The following is an 18,160-nucleotide window of genomic DNA, read 5'->3' as shown; positions in this document are numbered from 1 at the left end:
GGGGGGCAAATTTGCTCTCGCGGGGAGAAACTCTCTGCAAACGGAACTGTTTCTTTGGGTTCTGTGATGTAAAGGTGTTCGGAGGGGGTGTGTGTGTCAAACTCCCCAATTTTTGGAAGGCTCGGCTCCTTTTCCCGGGATCGCTCCCCACCCCTGCCCCTCCCGACCCCCAGAGTGATTGACACCCGCGCCGCCCAATCAGCGAGCGCGCCGCCGACTGAGCCAACCAATCGCCTCCCGCGCGGCCGCCCCCGCCCTCCCGCATCCGGGCACGGCGGGAAGCGGGGCGGGGAGGGCGGGGCCCGCCTGGGGCCCGGCCAATGAGGGGCGCGGGCGCGGGCGCGCGCGCGCGGCGGCAGCCAATGGGCGCGGAGGACGCCCGGGGGGACACGGCCAAGGTGACGCTCCCCCCTCAGAGCCGCCGCCGCCGCCGCCCCGAGCGGACCCCGCGCAGGTGGGACCCGCTCCCGGGCCCGACCCCGGCCCCGCCGCCACCGCGGCAGCCGCGGAGGGCTCTGGGGCAGCTCGGGGCGCGGCCGGTGCTCGCTGGGGTCGCGCCCTTCGCTGCACGGAGGGCGCGGTGGCTCCTTCGCTGCCCTTGCCCTCATGAGGGGTTCGGGGGGGTTCGGGTGTGGCGAGGAGGGCGCGATGAGCAGCTCCGAGCCGGCCCGGGGGGGGCACCGAGCGGGGATTAACGGGAAGGGAGGGGAACGGGGAGGTGGGGGGGGCACGGCCGAGGGGACAAAGGGGGGGACAAATCCTCGGGGACAGCCGGGGGACACACAAGGGCCGAGGGGACAAAGCCTCGGGGACACGTATCGGCGGTGGGGACAAAGCTTTGGTGACAGCCAGGGGACACGGGGGTCAGTGGGGCAGAGCCTGGGGGACAGCGAGGGCACACGGAGCTGTAGTGGGGACACAGCCTTGGGGACACAACCTTGGGGACACAGAGGTGTGGTGGGGACACAACCTTTGGGGACACAACCTTGGGGACACAGAGCTGTGGTGGGGACACAACCTTGGGGACACAACCTTGGGGACGTGGAAGTGGGGGCAGAGCCTCGGGGACAGGGCAGCAGATGAACCCGAGGTCAGATGTGGGTCTGAGCCCGCGGGGGGCTGGCACGTGACAGCAGTGCCAGGAGTCCCAACTCCTTGTGTTTATTTTGTTTATTTGCCTTAGATTAACAAAATGCAGGCTCCCGTGGCACTTCTCAGCTCCCCGGCACTGGTGAGTCGCCTTTCCTTGCAGGGGGATGATAATTCTCAGTGGGGATACGGGATGGGCAGGAATTTCTCCAAAGTGCTGCCCTGGACACCCTCAGCTGAGGTGGGATCATGTGGGTCTGTTCTGGATTTAAGGAGGAAGGGAAACAAGGTGACCTCTGGTGACACCATGTAAATAGATGGGAGTGAGCTGCCAGGGCCTTCTCCCAAGATAAACTAAACTGATTTCCACAGAGATACTCGATCACCTCTCTCCTTAAAGGGATGAATTAGAAAGGAAAGGTGTGGAAATGTGACAGTAATTAAATTGCTGTGGCAGATGTGACACTGTGCTGCAGCCTGTGGTGTGTGGAATCACTTAATCCAACTGGCTGAAATGGGAATGTCATATGCCTTTATTTTTTAGTCTTGTGTCACAGTCGATGTTTGCAGAAAATCTTCATACTTTTCTTCATAAAGCATTCTTCTGAGGGTTAGTGCAGATACATCAAATTATGGGGGCAGTGATCTCTGCTCTCTGTGACCAGTGACATGAGCCAGGGAATGGCTGGAGCTGTGCCAGGGGAGGGTTGGGCTGGATTTTGGGAAAGGTTCTTCCCCCAGAGGGTGGTGGGCACTGACCAGGCTCCCCAGGGCAGTGGGCACAGCCCCAAGGCTGCCAGAGCTCAGGGAGGGTTTGGGTGACACTCTGAGGGCCAGGGTGGGATTGTTGGGGTGCCTGTGCAGGACCAGGGGTTGGGCTGGATGGTCCTGGTGTGGATCAGGAGATCCCAGAATTCTGACTGTGCTCCCTGTCTGTGTGTGCTGCAGTTCCGATGCTGCTCCAGGGCTCTGGCCAGGCCCGTTTCCGTGTCTGTTTTCAGCAGGCCTGAGGCTCAGACTGCACAGGTGAGACTCGAGTGGGAACCCCCTCGGGGTGTCTTTGCTCTCCCTGACGATCTCGGGGACGGCCAATGCGTGGCCGTGGCTTGGCTCCCAGCCCTGCCCTGCACACCCCGAGCTCATCTCATTGCTGATCCCCTGCCCTGTCCCGCAGGGAGCCGCTGCCCCCTCCCCAGCGCAGCCGCGGCGGCAGTTCCGGAGCAGCGCCGCGTCCCGGGACATCGACACGGCCGCCAAGTTCATCGGGGCCGGGGCTGCCACGGTGGGGGTGGCGGGGTCGGGAGCGGGCATCGGGACCGTCTTCGGCAGCCTCATCATCGGCTACGCCAGGTGAGCGGCGCGGCACTGCCCGGCACTGATCCCAGGGACGGGGGTGGTCTGGGGGGGGGGATTGTGTGCCAATGGAACGGCCCCTGGGGTGGAGAATGGCTGTTATAACCCAGGGGTCTGTAAAAGAATTCCATGGGCTGTTAGATCCGTGAGTCTGTTAAAGAAATCCAGGAGTCTATTGAAGAAATCCATGAATCTATGAAATCCATGAATTTATTAAAGAAATCTGTGAGTCTATTAAAAAATCCATGAATCTATTAAAGAAATCTGTGAGACTATTAAAAAATCCATGAATCTATTAAAGAAGCCCATGAATCTATTAAAAAATCCATGAATCTGTTAAAAAATCCATGAGTCTATGAAGTCCATGAATCTATTAAAAAATCCATGAATCTATTAAAGAAATCCATGAATCTATTAAGAAATTTCCATGAATCTATTAAGAAATCCATGAATCTATTAAAAAATCCATGAATCTGTTAAAAAATCCATGAATCTATTAAAAAATCCATGAGTCTATGAAGTCCATGAATCTATTAAAGAAATCCATGAATCTATTAAGAAATTTCCATGAATCTATTGAAAAAAACCTCATGAATCAAGATCCACTAATTTATTAAAACCCCTCGTCATTTTATTAAACTAATGTTAATTTATTAAAATGAGGATCCATTATTCTCTTAAAATTACCCATTGTCCTCTTAAATAACGAGGTTCCTCAGTTGTTTGAATGCACCCTGTAGTTAATTCCAGAGGATCCTGCTGCCTCTGGAAGAAAGGGAGCACTGACTGGGGGCGGGAATTGTAGCTGAGAGTCACCCTCAGGGTTCAGCATCCCTGAAAGCAGGGATGTGCCATTCCAGCTGCTGGCTGTGGCATTCCAGCCGCTGGCTGTGCCATTCCAGTTGCTGGCTGTGCCATTCCAGCTGCTGGCTGTCATTCCAGCTGCTGGCTGTCATTCCAGCTGCTGGCTGTGCCATTCCAGCTGGTGACTGTGCCATTCCAGCTGCTGCTGTGCCATTCCAGCTGGTGGCTGTGCCATTCCAGCTGCTGGCTGTGCCATTCCAGCTGCTGGCTGTGCCATTCCAGCTGTGCCATTCCAGCTGGTGACTGTGCCATTCCAGCTGGTGACTGTGCCATTCCAGCTGCTGGCTGTGCCATTCCAGCCTCTGGCTGTGCCACCCCACTGCTCCGTGCTCTGCCTGCGGGACACAATCCCGGGAATTCGGGCTCCGCTTTGCCCGTTCCCTCCTCGCCGCGGCTCTTCCTCACTGTGCTTCCCTCCTGCTTTCTCTCCTGCCCCCCAGGAACCCCTCCCTCAAGCAGCAGCTCTTCTCCTACGCCATCCTGGGCTTTGCCCTGTCCGAGGCCATGGGGCTCTTCTGTCTGATGGTGGCATTCCTGATCCTCTTCGCCATGTGACGGCTCCCAGCGCTCCGGCCTGGCCACTGGAGCCTCCTCCCATCGCAGCGTTCCAGACTGACCACTAAAGAAAGGATTTCTCTAAATAAACTGGTGGCTTGGTTTTTGGTTTGGGTTTTTTTCCTTATTTTTTAGTATTCTGGTCCAGTGGCAGGGGAGTTTTCGGGGCTTGGTGGAAGGGTGTGATATCCCAGGGGTGGGATGAAGCAAACAGGGAGCGTGGAATGTTGTGGGAGGGGACAAAAACTGAGGTGAAGTCGACTAAAACAGCTCAAATCTATTAAAAATCCCCAAAAGTGTTGCCCTTTTAAAGCAAATCTTGGTGAGAGTAGGTTGGGATTGGGTAACAGGGAGAAATTCTGTGAGGGGCTGGGATGGATTCCCAGAGCAGCTGTGGCTGCCCCATCCCTGGAAGTGTCCAAGGCCAGGCTGGACGGGGCTGGGAGCACCCTGGGATAGTGGGAGGTGTCCCTGGGTGAAACTGGGGGAGCTTTAAGGTCCTTCCAGCCCAAACCATTCCATAATTCCATATTTTCACCAGTCTGTTGTTGGAAATGCTCCCTTTCTTTCAGCTGAAAGCACCTGGAAAAGGTGCTGGGTGCGAGGTGAGGGTGCTCACAGGTGTGTAAATGGTGTTTGCAGGGCTGAATTCCCAGGAAGTGCCCCCACATCGTGGGAATTTCCTTCCTTTTCCAGGAAGAGCCGGTTTCAAGGTCACGCTGTTCACTGTTCACGTGCCTCCTCAGAGCAAAGTTTACCCGAGGAATCACAGCTGATTGTGATAATCCACTAATTATAAAAAAAAAATAAATCCATTGCTCCATTAAAACAATGCACTAAACTGGTAGAATAAGCCATTATTCTATTAAAATAAAAGTAAATTGATAAAATAAAGAGCTGAGGGGGTTTTGTTGGTTTTTTTTTTTGCCCCCCCCTCCCCACAGCTCCGTGCTCCAGCTGTTTTAGAGACTGGAGTATATCAGGGAGGAGAAATGCCCAAATCCACCCCAAAATCTGGGCCTGGGGGGGAGGCAGCTGTGCCTTTAAGGAAGGGGAGCCTGGAGGGAGCTTGTCTGGTTATCTGCTTTAAGTAATTGAATTAATGCAGCTACTCCTTGTCCTTAAAGCCTCTGCAGAGGGGTGGTGACCTCCCTGGGCACAGGAATGGGGTGCAGGAATATGAAATTCTGTTTGGAATTGCTCCTGGGAGGAATTCCCTGTGAAGGGAAGTGGTGAGGAGAATTTGAGCCAAAAATCTCCAAGATTTGGAGAAACGTGGCTCTGAAAGCAGAAAGAACTCGAGGGAAACTCGGCTGAGTTAGAGAGGAAAAATTCCCTGGATCCTTGGAATAAATGTGTAACCCTAAAGCAGGGATCCCGTGCCTTGGGAATCTTCCCAGGGTGTCCATAGGTTGTAGCTGGCACCCAAAACTTGCTGCCCTGGGAAAACAACACTGTTGCTGGGGCTGCCTTAGTTACATTTAAACTCCCTTACACGTATGGGACTGGATAAACAACTCCTTGGATCCCTGGAAAGCGAAAAGTGACCTTGGAGCTGGAATTGCTCCCCCAGCACATCCTTGCTGTTCATCCCAGGGTGGTTCTGGGCAGCTCTGGGGGGGTGGAGGAGTGGGATGATCCTACAGGGACCACGGGCACAGCTACTGGGTTCCTATGAGCTGGAAAAACAGCTTTTCCCCCTCTCCTGGCCCTTTGATCCAGCTGTTTTCCAGCCCTGAGGCTGCTGGGTTGGGGATCTGAACCCCTGGGAGCTGCCTGATCCCACGGCTGCTCCTTGCCCGGAGCTCAGACCCTTCCCTGAGGGGTTTTCCCAGCCTGTCTGTCACAGCAGCCGCTTCCCTAAAGGGTCTCAATCTCTTCTCCCGAGTAACAGGATGAGAGGAAACATCCAGGGAAGGTTTGGATTGGATACTGGAAAAAAAATTCTTCATGGAAAGGGTGTCCAGGCGTTGGAACCAAGTGATGGAGTCACCATCGCCGGAGGGATTTAAAAAACCTGTGGATGTGGCACTTGGGGACGTGGGTTAGTGGACTCGGCAGTGCTGGGGGAATGGTTGGACACGGTGATCTTAGAATCATGGAATATCCCGTGCTGGGAGGGACCCACAGGGATCATCCCGTCCAGCTCCCGGCCCTGCCCAGGACCCCCCAAAATCCCACCCTGTGCCTGAGAGCATTGTCCAAGCACTCCTTGAGCTCTGGCAGCCTTGTGGTCGTGACCACTGCCCTGAGGAGCAGAGACCTTAGAGGTCTTTTCCAACCTGCCTGTTTCCATGACTCCAGGATTCCATAAACCCCCTTTCCCACCCCAAAAAACAACCCAAACCCTCCTTTCTCCCTCCACCCCTTGAGACCTCCACCACACCAGGGGGCGCCATGTCAAGGAAGCACCAAGGCTCGCGACGAGGTGGCGCTGCGGGAGAGCCGCTCTGTCTCGCTCTCTATGGTCCGCCGGGGGCGTGGGGCGTGGGCGGTGCGGGGCCGCTCTGGCCGCGCGCCTCGGTGGTGCGGAGTCCCGGAAGCGGCGCGGGCCGAGGCCGCAATGGCGGAGAGCCCGGCGGCCGAGGACGCGGCCCCGGCCCCGGCCGCGGTGCTGGGGGCGGGCGGCGGCGGCGGCAGCGCCTCGCCGAGCGCCGCCGGCTCCGCGGGCACCCCCGGCGTCTTCATCCCCGCCGAGCTCTGGGCGGCCGCGGGTTTCGGCGCCGCCGCCGCCGCCGCGCCCGGCACCGGCGTGGCCCCCGCGAGCGGCGGGGCCCCGATGGCGGCGGCGGCGGCGGCGGGGGCCGCGCTCCTCACGCACTCGGCCTTCTGGGACCCCACGGTCAGCGGGGACTGGGACAGCGAGAGGCCCAGCCCGGCCTGCCTGCTGCGGATCAAACGGTGAGCGGGGCCCGGCGCCGGGGGGGAGGAGGCTCGCGTGGGGAGGAGACGTTCGGCTCGTCCCCTCGGGGGGGTAACGGTCCCCTCGGGCCGCACCGGACCGGCACCGGCCGGCCTGGAGAGCCGCGATCGGCTCCCGCTGTCCCCGGGCTTCCCTAGGAACGGATCCCGGTCCCTCCCTCTGTCCCGGGGCTCTCCTGCAGACAAGCCCTGGTTCTTTTCCTGTGTCCCAGGGCTATCCTGAGGACAAGCCCTGGTTCTTTCCCTGTGTCCCAGGGCTATCCTGAGGACAAGCCCTGGTTCTTTCCCTGTGTCCCAGGGCTATCCTGAGGACAAGTCCCGGTCCCTCCTTGTGTCCCAAGGTTTCCCTGGGAACAGACCCGGGTCCGTCCCTGTGTCCCAGGGCTCTCCAGGACACACATTCCAGTCCCGACCATGCCCTGGAATCACAGAATCCCACACGGGGTTGGGTTGGAAGGACCTTAAAGCCCATCCAGTGCCACCCCCTGCCATGGGCAGGGACACCTTCCACGCTCCCAGGTTGCTCCAAGCCCTGTCCAACTTGGCCTTGGACCTCCCGGGATTCCTGGCCTGGAATCTCCTCTCCCAGGTGTTTGGGATTGTGTGGGTCTCACCCCTGCCAGCCCGGGGGTCCCTCTGTGCCACCCCTTGGGGTCTCTGTCAGCTGCCCTGGGGGGTTTGGCAGCAGAGCTCCCAGTCCTGCCCTCGGGATCCCTGGCAGCTCCTGGGAGGTGCCGTTACTTTTGGGAGGGGAACAGATTTTTTGGTTCCCGGGTGGCCAAGTTAAAATATTCACAGCAAACCTGCCCTTCACCCTCCTCCTTCCTGCCAGTGCCCACCCGTGGGGCTGCCCTGACCCTGCCAGGGATCCCCTGGATCAACCTGTGGATCCCCTTTGCCAGAAGGAGCAGGAAGGTCTGGTGTTGTTGGAAACGCTGGCGCTGATTCAACAAGTCCTTCCTCTTCCCTCAGAGCAGGAATTGCTGCCTGCCAGGCTCTTGCTCATCCTTGTTCTGGAGCTTGGATAATGTCTCCCAAAGATGGCTCCAGATTTTTGGGCAGTTTCCAACCCAGAGCAGGCAGGGAGGGGAGAGGCTTCTCCTGCTGCTCTCACCCTCCTCACCTTGAAACCTCCCCGAGCTCTGGTCCCTTCCCAAATGGGAAGGAAGGTCGAGTGGGAGCTTGTCCTGAAGCTCAGCACAGCTCTGATTACAGGAGAGAGGGTTTGGGTGATGGAATTCAGCAGTTTGTCTGTCAGCTGCACGGGGTTGTAGGTGATTTGTTGGGTTTTGGTTCATTTTGGGTTGAGTTCTTGGAGAAGGGAGGCTGTTGGGATCAGCTTGGGGGGTGTGTTGCACCCTGACTGCTCTGGGACCTTCTGCCTGATCCATTAACCCCAAATGGATCAGAGCAAAACATTCCCAGAAGTGGTTGAGTCATGGTTTGGGAAAACAAATGAGTGAGCACAGAAAGGGATCCTGGAAATGGTCTGGGTGTGAAGAGGGAAAACCTCAGGAGGGAGAGGTTATCCCTTAAATAACAAACCTCACCTCACAGGACTCGAAAACAGCTCCCTGGGGGGAATTCTGGCTGGAGTTTGACGTGCTGGAGGTGATCTGGGGTAAAACACAAGTTAATCAGGGTGTGCTGGTTCATTGATTGCTGCTCCTGAAATGCCTCAGCAATTTTTGGGGATAAATTGAAGGAACTCATCCAGAAAACTGTCAGAGCCAAGGGAAAACCGTCTGTCTCCTTACAAATGACAAGTTTCCACCTTCAAAGTCTGTCCCTTGGCACCTGTGCAGGGGTTTGTCACCCAGAGCCACCGAGGGACACCTTGACTAATTCCTCTTTCCTCTCCTCAGGGATATCATGTCCATTTACAAGGAACCACCCCCAGGAATGTTTGTTGTGCCTGATCCCCACGACATGACCAAGGTGAGAGGTCTGGAGCTGGTTCAGCTCCCTGCTGCCCTGTGTGTTGTGTCCATGGCTGCTGGGAGGGTTTCCCCAGTGGAATATTCCCTTGGTGTTCTGAGAGGAGTCGGGGTGAGCCTTGCAGGAGCACAGGGCTCCACTTTTCCTGGTGACACTGGGGTGGGATGCATTCAAATAGGAAGAGGCTCCCAAGGAGACTGGCTCTGTGCAGAGGTACCATCCTGGTGGGCTGAGGAGATTCCATGGATAACCCAGCTCTGCTTTGGTGGACACTGGGGGTGCTGATCCAGCTTGTTTCATCCCACTGATGCTTGAAAACAATGAGTGGAACATCCCAAAGAAGGGAGAGCTCTGTGGAAAACCAGTGGCTCTGGGGGTCTTCTCAGAGCAACTGGAAATCAGAGTGTCCATTGGTGACAGGAAGGGCTGGAGTGGCTGTGATCTGCCTCTGGAGCCTGGAAATGGAATTGCTGGGAGCTGGCAGGGAAATGTGGATTGCTGGGATGGACTCTGGATAGACCTGGGATTGCTGGGATAGACCTACCAGGGTCCCACAGGCTCCTCTGGGGACAGGCCTGGCCACAGCCTCCCTCTCCCGCCCTCGTTCTTCCCCTCCAGGCTCTCAGGGTTTTCCAGAACTGGGGATTCCTGGAATTCCCAGTCAGCTGGGAGGCAGAAGTTGCTCCAGCCTCTTGATCCAGTGTGGTTTTGGTGGTGCTGCCCTTTCTCCAGCCAGTGTTCCCTGGGCTGGGCTCTGGGGCTGGGAGAGGCTCCTTTGGTTTGCCCTGTCCTGCACTTCTCCCACCCCCCAACAAATGTGGCATCCCCAAATTCCCCCCGTGGCAGAATTAGAGCCCCTGGGAGTTTGGAGGGAGCACAAAGGGAGTGTCTGGGCACAGGCAGCTCCCACCTGGGGCACTTCCCTGCAGGGAGTGCCAAAATACCCCAACACAGAAAGGTGGGTTTGTACAATTCCAGCCTCAGGGCCTTCAACCAAAATCCTGGGGAGGGAAGAGGATCATTCACTTGGATCAGTGGGGGAGTAAAGCTTCCTTAATAGCCCAAGGGGAATAGATTTCCTGGTATACAATCTGGGATCTTGGAGGGTAATTAGCAGAGGCAGAATAGGGTCTTAATTTCAGGTCCTGGCAGAGGAAGTCGAGCGATTGGTTTTAACGAGACCAAATCAGCAGGAGAGCAGAAAGCTGAGGAATGCTCCAGTTTTGGCAGAAATTCTGAATTTATTTTTTTTTTCCTTTCTAAAATTAGATTTTTTTTTTTCATATTTGAAATATTTCAGGTGGGGTTTTTTTTTTAAGCCCAGCTTAGCACCTGAGCTGTGGTTCTGTGTGGTTTGGGATGGAGAGGCCTGGGCTCATCCTCCCACTGTGGGCAGCAGGGTGAGGGGGGGATTCCACCCTTCTGCTCTGCTCTGGTGAGGCCCCACCTGGAGTTCTGCACCCAGCTCTGGGCTCCCAACACAACAAAGACTTGGACCTGTTGGAGCAAGTCCAGAGCATCCCTGGGCTGGAGCCCCCCTGCTCTGGAGCGGGGCTGGGAGAGCTGAGGGTGTTCAGTCTGGAGAAGAGAAGGCTCTGGGGAGACCTGAGAGCCCCTTCCAGGGCCTAAAGGGGCTCCAGGAGAGCTGGAGAGGGACTGGGGATAGAGGGACAGGACAAGGGGGAGTGGGTTTAAACTGAGAGAGAGTTGGTTTAGATGGGATATTGGGAAGGAATTCTCCTCTGGGAGGGTGGGGAGGGGCTGGAACGGGTTTCCCAAAGGAGCTGTGGCTGCCCCTGGATCCCTGGAAGTGTCCAAGGCTGGGTTGGATGGGGCTTGGAGCAACCTGGGCTGGTGGAAGGTGTGGATGGGTCTGATGGAAGGAGGGGTGGGACAATGTGGTGTGGGACACTGTGGGAGTGTTTGGGACAGTGTGGGAGTGTTTGAGACACCATGGAAGTGGTGGGGACAGTGTGGAAGTGTTTGGGACAGTGTGGAAGTGTTTGGGACACCATGGCAGTGGTTGGGATACCTGGAAGTGGTTGGGATACCTGGAAATGGTTGGGACACCATGGCAGTGGTTGGGACACCATGGAAGTGGTTGGGACACATGGAAATGGTTGGGACACATGGAAATGGTTGGGACACATGGAAATGGTTGGGACACCATGGCAGTGGTTGGGATACCTGGAAATGGTTGGGATACCTGGAAATGGTTGGGATACCTGGAAGTGGTCGGGCCGCGGTGGCAGCGGACGTGGAGCGCAAGCCGGGCTTTTGTTTTGCAGATTCATGCATTGATCACAGGCCCATTTGACACGCCTTATGAAGGGGGTTTCTTCTTGTTCCTGTTTCGCTGTCCTCCAGATTATCCCATCCACCCACCCCGGGTCAAACTGATGACAACGGGAAATAACACAGTGAGGTTTAACCCCAACTTCTACCGCAATGGGAAGGTCTGCCTGAGTATTCTGGGGTAAGAGGAGACTTTGGCTCTTTTCCTGGCAGTCAGGAGGTGCTGCAGGCCCTGTGCTGCCTCGTGCTCCCTCTCTGCCCGTCGGGCCCCGGTCCTGCCCCCACACTTGTGCTTGGGTGCATCTTTGTGCTTCTGTGGAGTCGTGTGCAGAGTCAGAGCCATAAAGCAGCACAAATCCCTCTCCTGAAATAAGGGTTTCACTTGCCTTTAAAAGCACCTGAGAATGGAGAGAGCCAAGCACAAAATTCAGGGGATTTTGCTGCTTTTTCTCCTGCTTCCCCTTGCAAACCCTCTGACCAAGCACTGCACTTCCTCTGCTTTTGCACTTTCCAGCCTGGTCCTTAATGTTCTTTAAATGTAGGTTTTTGTGGTTTTAATTTCCTCTCTCCATATGGGCTTAAAAATAAATAAATAAAACAAATTGGAAAAAAAAAAAAAAGCTGCTAAGAACTTCCTTGAGAGCCATTTGACTGCTCTGGGCTTCCACTTCCACTGAGGCTGTGGGGCTGAGCTGTGGGTGGGATGAGTTAAAAGCACAGCTCCTGTGCTGCCTGTTCCAACAGGCTCCACTGCTGCCAATCCTTGTTCCTCACCTGCTGGAGTTTTGAACACGGGAAAGTCCTGGTTGAATGAAGAGTTTCCCAGAGAAACTGTGGCTGCCCCATCCCTGGAAGTGTCCAAGGCCAAGGTTGGGTGGAACTTGGAGCAACCTGGGCTGGTGGGAGGTGTCCCTGCCCATGGCAGGGGGTGGAATGAGACGGAGCTTGAAGGTCTCTTCCCACCCAAACCATTCCAAGAGAAGGGGCAGCAACAGCTGGATGTGATCACCCCCCAGGAATCTGAGTCCTGGTGTGGCTGTAAAGCTGCCTTTCCTGGGATGGTTCCAGCAGTGCTGTGGCTGTGCCCCAGAGCTGGTCCCAGCAGCTGATGGGTCCTGGCAGGGAGATGGATCCTGCTGGGAAACACCTTCTTGAGCCACGAGCTGGATGCCAACACCTGCCAGTGGGCAGGACATGCAGGGCATGCCCCTGTCTGAGGGGCCTGAATGCCCAGCAGCTCCCCCAGCAGCTGCCCTGTGGAAAGGTGAATTATTGAAGAGTGAACAAAGAGCCTGGGCCTGAGCAGGGGTGGGAAGCGCAGAGGGAGCCGTGAATAAAAGGATTTAGGAAGAGGATATGTGGGTCAGCACATCTTCCCTGAGCTGACAAGGAGGCAGGGCTGGAGCTGGAGCTGGGATATTAAGGGCAAGCAGCAGAACAGCTTTTTCTGCTGCTGCTGTTCAGTGCAAAGGGTTTTGCTGCCCCGTGTGTGAGACGAGCCCCTCGTTCCCGTGAGCTCGTGCTTTTGGGGCAGTGCTGGTGCTGGGGGGCTGCAGGGCTGCAGGAGTGATGGGCCTGGTCGAGTCTGGAAGATCAGATTTCAGTTCTTAGGAGTTATTCCTGACCTCAGACAGTGCTGGTAGCTTGGGTTGCTCCAGGCTGCTGGGTGGGGTGACAGCCAGAGCTTCAGAATTCCCCATTACTTCCCTGTGATTCCTGTGTCTGTTAGTGGAGTGAGGTTTGTCAGCCTTGTGGTGCTCATTTAGCTGAGAGAATAAGCTACTTTGACCCTGAAAACTTTCTCAATGTCCAGTGCTGTTCTACCTGTGGCAGCTCTTTCTCCTCCTGTGCCTTTCTCTGGGGTCCAGGTGTGGTTTGTGAGCGTTGCTGGTGCAGGGATGGTGCTCCCTGACCCAATCCTGCCTGGTTCATTAATTGCTGCTTTTCTGTTTTGCTGCCCCAGCACCTGGACCGGGCCTGCCTGGAGCCCAGCTCAGAGTATCTCCTCAGTCCTCATCTCCATCCAGTCCCTGATGACTGAGAACCCTTATCACAACGAGCCCGGCTTCGAGCAGGTGAGACCTGGAGCTGGAGCTTCCCTGCACCCCTCGCTCCTGGTGGCAAATCCCATGCTGGAGTTGGGATCAGAAGGAGGTGAGGTGGCTTGGCTCTTTCCCAGCTCGAGCTGGAGGGGGAGTACAAGCCAGCTCTGAAGCAGAGGCTGCTGAGCTCACCTGAGTGTGAGGGAAGGGGAGAACATGAGTTGCTGGGGACATGGGATGGCTCTTCCTTTCCCTGCTACACCACTCCTGGAATGGCTTCCCTGGGCCATATTGTCCTGCAGGAACCAAACTGCTCAGGTTTTCCTGGTCTCCTGGAGGGGGGCAGCTTTCTGTGCCAACTTTTTCACTGCATTTGTCTCCACCCCGTGCGAGTCCAGGGCTCTGGGGGCACATCAGACCCTGCCAGCTCTTCCTGTGCTGTGTGAATCAGCTCAGCAGCACAGAGCTGTTGGGGGTTCATGCACCAGTGCAGCTTGGCAGGCCCAGGAGGGAGGGATGAAGAGCCCCTGCAGAGGTTTGGACTCACTGGCCCGAACTGTGTTGGCAGGAGAGGCACCCTGGGGACAGCAAGAACTACAACGAGTGCATCCGGCACGAGACCATCCGGGTGGCAGTGTGTGACATGCTGGAAGGGAAGTGTCCCTGTCCCGAGCCTTTAAGGTATGGAAAAGAGCAGAAGGGGGTGGGGGAAGCAGGATAAACTGTTCCTGAGCTCCTGGGAGCTGCTCTGCCTGGCCCAGCCAAGGCTTTGCCCCCCTGCAGTGGGTGGCTGGTCCGGGTGGTGCCCAGGAGCTGTGCCAGGACAAAGGCCTGTTACTGAGCACAATGGCTGCATCCTCTGGCTTGGGTTTGGGAATAAATGGGCCTTGTCCTCTGGGGGAAAAAAAATCCTGGAGGGAGGAGGGCACAGCTGTTGTGGAAACACGTGCAGCATCCCTCAGCTGCAGGGCTCTGCAGTTCCTTGGCTCTGTCCTGCCTGTCTGTGCCCTCTGGGGGACACACACAGGGTGTCCCAGACAATCCAGGAACTGGAACTAGTGGGATGGGGTGACCCTGGGTGATGTGACTGTTGGTGTGTTGATTGTTTGCCCTCTGCTTGTGTTCAGGGGTGTCATGGAGAAGTCCTTCATGGAATACTACGACTTCTACGAAGGGGTGTGTAAAGAGAGGCTGTATCTCCAGGGACAGACCATGCAGGTGAGTGCCAGCCAGTTCCCCTGGTGACAAGGGGTTGTGGTTGGTGACAGACCACAGTGTGCAGCACCAGAGGTGGATCTGGGAGATCTGTACTCCAGCTTTGAACCAGCCACGGAACTGAGACCTGAGGGGTTGCTGTGGGTGCAGCACTGCCATCCCCAAATGCAGAGGGCACACAAAAAATATCTCCCAGGCTGTCAGATTCCTGAGGGCTGGGCCTGAGACGCTCTCCAGGCAAGCAGGTGCTGCTTTCAGCCCTGGCAGTGGCACAGTTTGCTCTCCCCTGGTGCAGTTTGCTTTCACATCCAGGTGATCCAGTGCTGGTGGCAGCTGAACTCCAGTGCAGCCTTTTCCTGCTGGGTCACTGGTGGAGTTTCTCTTTTTCTGAGGCTCCTTTGCTCAGGCAGCAGATGAGACCTTCTCTCTGCCCCTCCTTGCTCTGTCAGAGGAGGTGCAGAGTGGCTGAGGGAGGAACAGGGGCGATACAACAGACACATCCAGACAGGTGGAATCCAGGAGCTCCTTTCTGCAGGGAAGGAGACTTTACAGACCACATTGCCAAGCTGTTTGCATGTGAACAGATGTGTCTTCCTCCCTCATCCACCACCTCTCCTCTGACTCATTGAGAAATCCCACTGCTAGGGAAAGATGGAGGTGGTTGATTTAATGATCTTGTGTCTCCGAGCCCTTTTTTTTCCCTCTCAGTGCTGTGTAATTCATAAATTGGAAGCACTCCCAAAGCAGGAGAGTTATGTTTGGAGTGAGAAATTCCCCTGAGGAGTGCCTGTGCTCGACTCAGAGCTGCAGGGAGTAGTGAACTGAGGGTGTGGTGCAGTTTGGTGGCATGAGGGTTGTCTGGTGTGGCCCCCTCTGGTTTCTCCTTGCAGGAGCTCAGTGCTCTCCCCAGGCTCTGAGAGAATCCCTGAGTTGTGCTCAGTTCCCAGAGGGGATGGTGCCATGCCTGGTTTTCTGCTCACTTGTAAACAGTAGCACAGGAAGCCTGAAAACAAGGTGCTGGAGAGATGATATCATTGTTTTCATGAGTATTTGAAATGAAGTCACCCCAGGCTCAGTATCAGTTGAGTCCTTGCCAGATGTGCTGTTTTGTTAATTCTGGGGCCACATGTTGGCTTGTACCAAAGATTCCCATCAGATAGGACAGCACAAACCCCACCAGCACCTCATCTGACCCTGGCAACGTGTCTTTGACCTGGGATGGGCATAAAAGCAGCAAATGTTAAATAACCTTCAAAGACTTTGTGCCCCTGACTTGGCTACAGCTCAGCTGGGGCCTTGATTTCGGGTGGGAATGGTGATGCCTTTCATTTGGATGGGCTCTGTAGCACTAATTTGACTCGTGGTGAAGTCTTTGGCCTCTGGATTTTAGAGACTCAGATTTGTGATGTTTTCCCTGGACCAAATCTTTGAGACAATCTCCTTCCCCGAGGCTGGCAGTCGAAATCCAGCCCGTGTCTGCTCGGCCTTTCGTCTGGTTTGAAGTTTTGCTCGTGTTTGTAACGCTCCCCAAACAGAAAATGTAAAAAAAAATACATAAAAATAATCAAAAAATATTAAAACATCATCACCTCTGCCATGACAGGGAGGTGATGGGATGGGATTTGACCCTGAATTCTTGGACTGTTTACGCACAATTATTACACAGCTGGAATAGCCCTTGGCAGAGGGAAGATGGGCTGTGTTAATGGGCTCATCCCTGCTTTTCTTTCAGGATCCTTTTGGTGAAAAGGACAATTTTTATGCACAGTTATTGCACAGTTGGAATATCCCTTGCCAGAGGGCTGATGGGCTGTGTTCACAGGCTCATCCCTGCTTTTCTTTCAGGATCCTTTCCGTGAAAAGGACAATTTTTATGCACAGTTATTGCACAGTTGGAATATCCCTTGGCAGAGGGACGATGGGCCGTGTTCACAGGCTCATCCCCGCTTTTCTTTCAGGATCCCTTCGGTGAGAAGCGAGGCCACTTTGACTACCAGTCGCTGCTGGTGCGTTTGCAGGGGATCCGGCAGAGGGTGCAGGAGAGGCACCAGCAGGAGCCCCCGGAGATGGACTCAGAGAGCAGCTCCTCCGAGACAGAGACGGACCCGCAGGGCTGCTCCAAAGCTTAGGGGGGGCTGCTCTGCCCACAGCCCCGACAGACTCCACCACCCACCCACTGCCAGAGCAGGGACACGGGGGGGACCCCCTGCCCCCCTCACTGCTCTGGGAAACGCTGAGTGAGGAGACTCCACGCTGGAGCAAGCCCAGCTCTGCCAGGCTCCTCCTGAAGGTACTCCCTGCGCTAGCAAAGCCGCAGCATGTGGCGTCAGGTTATTTTGTTTTGGAAACACCTACACTGGTTGTTTGAGGTTTTTTTCTTTTTGTTTTGTTTTGGTTTTTTTTTTTCCCCCCCTCCATTTGATTAAAGAATGAGATCTAGACTGCAAACCCTTGGCAGCTTCTCTGTTCCTAGACAGTGAGCCCTTGCCCCGGGGCTGAACGTGGAGCTGTGGCTGTGGAGGAGCTTCCACGAGTCCAGGGTGTGGCCAGGTGAAACCTGGGGCAGGTGGAGCCTCTCTGCTCCGTGGAGCCCAGCTACCTTGATGTCTTTCTCCTAGGCAGACCAAAGATAAAGAGCAGTGGTGGAGTTTGGGCTCCTTTCTGAAAGCTTTACTCGAGCCCTGGGTGGCTTTTGAAACTCCGGGTGCAAAGGGGCAGGTGGGAAGTGGAAGCTGCAGGGACCTGTGAGTGGAGTGCAGGATTGGCCATCCTGGCATTTTTGGAGAAGGGAGGATGAGAAACTCGTTGGTCAGAGATGGGGGGGAAGCACTTACAAACCAGTCTAGTTTGTGTATTATTTTTTTAAGGTGTTGATTTGAATTTAGCGTTCTGGAAGTATTTCATTCGTGTTTCCTCACCTGAAGTTCTCTGCTTTCCACCTCTCCAGTGGGTGTCACATTTTATTTTCCTCCCATCTTCCTCCTGCCACCTCCCTCCCTGCTGCTCCCTTGGTCCATCAGGTGGAAATGCTGGAAGTGGAATAAGGGGCGACTCCTGGCCGGAGTTTTGTGGAGGTGGACGCCTCGTTACGGACAAATTCCTTTGCCAAACTTGGCTGAGTGTTGGAAAACTTTGACACTCGAGTGTATGTGAGTGTTTCAGAGAGCAGGTTTTTCCTGTGAGTGAAGGCCACCCTCTTGGAGAGGTGTCTGCTGGCTGTGCCATTCCCTCCAACGTGTTCAGTGGGTGCAGGTGAGAAACCCACTTTCTCCAGGTAGTGGAGCCTGGGGAGGATTGATTGGAGCAGAGTTTTGTTGATAAGGAGCTTATGATATTTTTTTTTTTTAATTATTTTTATGGGAGCTTTGATAGAAAGCTAAGCACGAAGTTGCACATTGTCCTGGGCCCTCTCCCAGTTTCCTTAAACACCCTCCCACCAGTTTGGCCCCGTTGCAGATTCCTGGTGGTGGTGGGAGAACTTCCAGCACCAGCACAGCGAGGCGATGCCCCGTGTGCCACGGGATCCTTCCCAGCCTTTGTGACTGATCCCAGCTCTCACAGCCCTCAGAGCCCTGCACTCTGCAGAGCTGAAAGGTGGAAACGTTTCTGAATGAAGGTGTTGTTTAACAACCAGAGAAGTTTGGGTTTCCCCCTTCAGCAAACCCCCCCGGGTCGTGATTTAGACTGAGAACGCTCCCTGGAGGGGAAGCTGAGCTGACACAGGACTCGCTGAGCGGGGGGTGAAGGAAGTGGGGTTCACCCTGGGGTGAGTTTGGGGTCTCCTGAGAGGTCTGGCAGCACCTCCCCCTGTAAATGTCCCGTTGTTTGTCCCCTCAGTGCGTGGGGGGGGAGCTGTGGCTCTGCTGCCTGCCCGGGGCAGGGCTGGC

The 18,160-nt window shown here is 55.6% G+C and overlaps 2 protein-coding genes across 2 annotated transcripts; both read left to right on the top strand.

The window, feature by feature from the left end:
* The first annotated feature begins 313 nt into the window (after window positions 1–313).
* Window positions 314–3,965, top strand: ATP5MC1 (ATP synthase membrane subunit c locus 1). The gene is made up of 5 exons (XM_051803632.1): window positions 314–454; window positions 1,184–1,231; window positions 2,038–2,115; window positions 2,264–2,439; window positions 3,747–3,965. Exons 2-5 carry the CDS (start codon window positions 1,193–1,195, stop codon window positions 3,859–3,861), a joined length of 408 nt encoding a protein of 135 aa, XP_051659592.1. The 5' UTR covers window positions 314–454; window positions 1,184–1,192; the 3' UTR covers window positions 3,862–3,965.
* Window positions 3,966–6,409: 2,444 nt separating this feature from the next.
* Window positions 6,410–17,619, top strand: UBE2Z (ubiquitin conjugating enzyme E2 Z). The gene is made up of 7 exons (XM_051803622.1): window positions 6,410–6,762; window positions 8,649–8,721; window positions 11,010–11,197; window positions 12,980–13,091; window positions 13,627–13,739; window positions 14,186–14,276; window positions 16,232–17,619. Exons 1-7 carry the CDS (start codon window positions 6,425–6,427, stop codon window positions 16,400–16,402), a joined length of 1,086 nt encoding a protein of 361 aa, XP_051659582.1. The 5' UTR covers window positions 6,410–6,424; the 3' UTR covers window positions 16,403–17,619.
* Window positions 17,620–18,160: the final 541 nt, after the last annotated feature.

Source organism: Manacus candei, unplaced genomic scaffold (assembly GCF_025592945.1).
Source record: "Manacus candei isolate 608988 ecotype Guabito, Panama unplaced genomic scaffold, ASM2559294v1 h1tg000058l, whole genome shotgun sequence".
Lineage (NCBI taxonomy): Eukaryota > Metazoa > Chordata > Aves > Passeriformes > Pipridae > Manacus > Manacus candei.
Note: the sequence above shows the minus strand (reverse complement) of the source record. Positions and strands in the feature narration are given on the sequence as shown.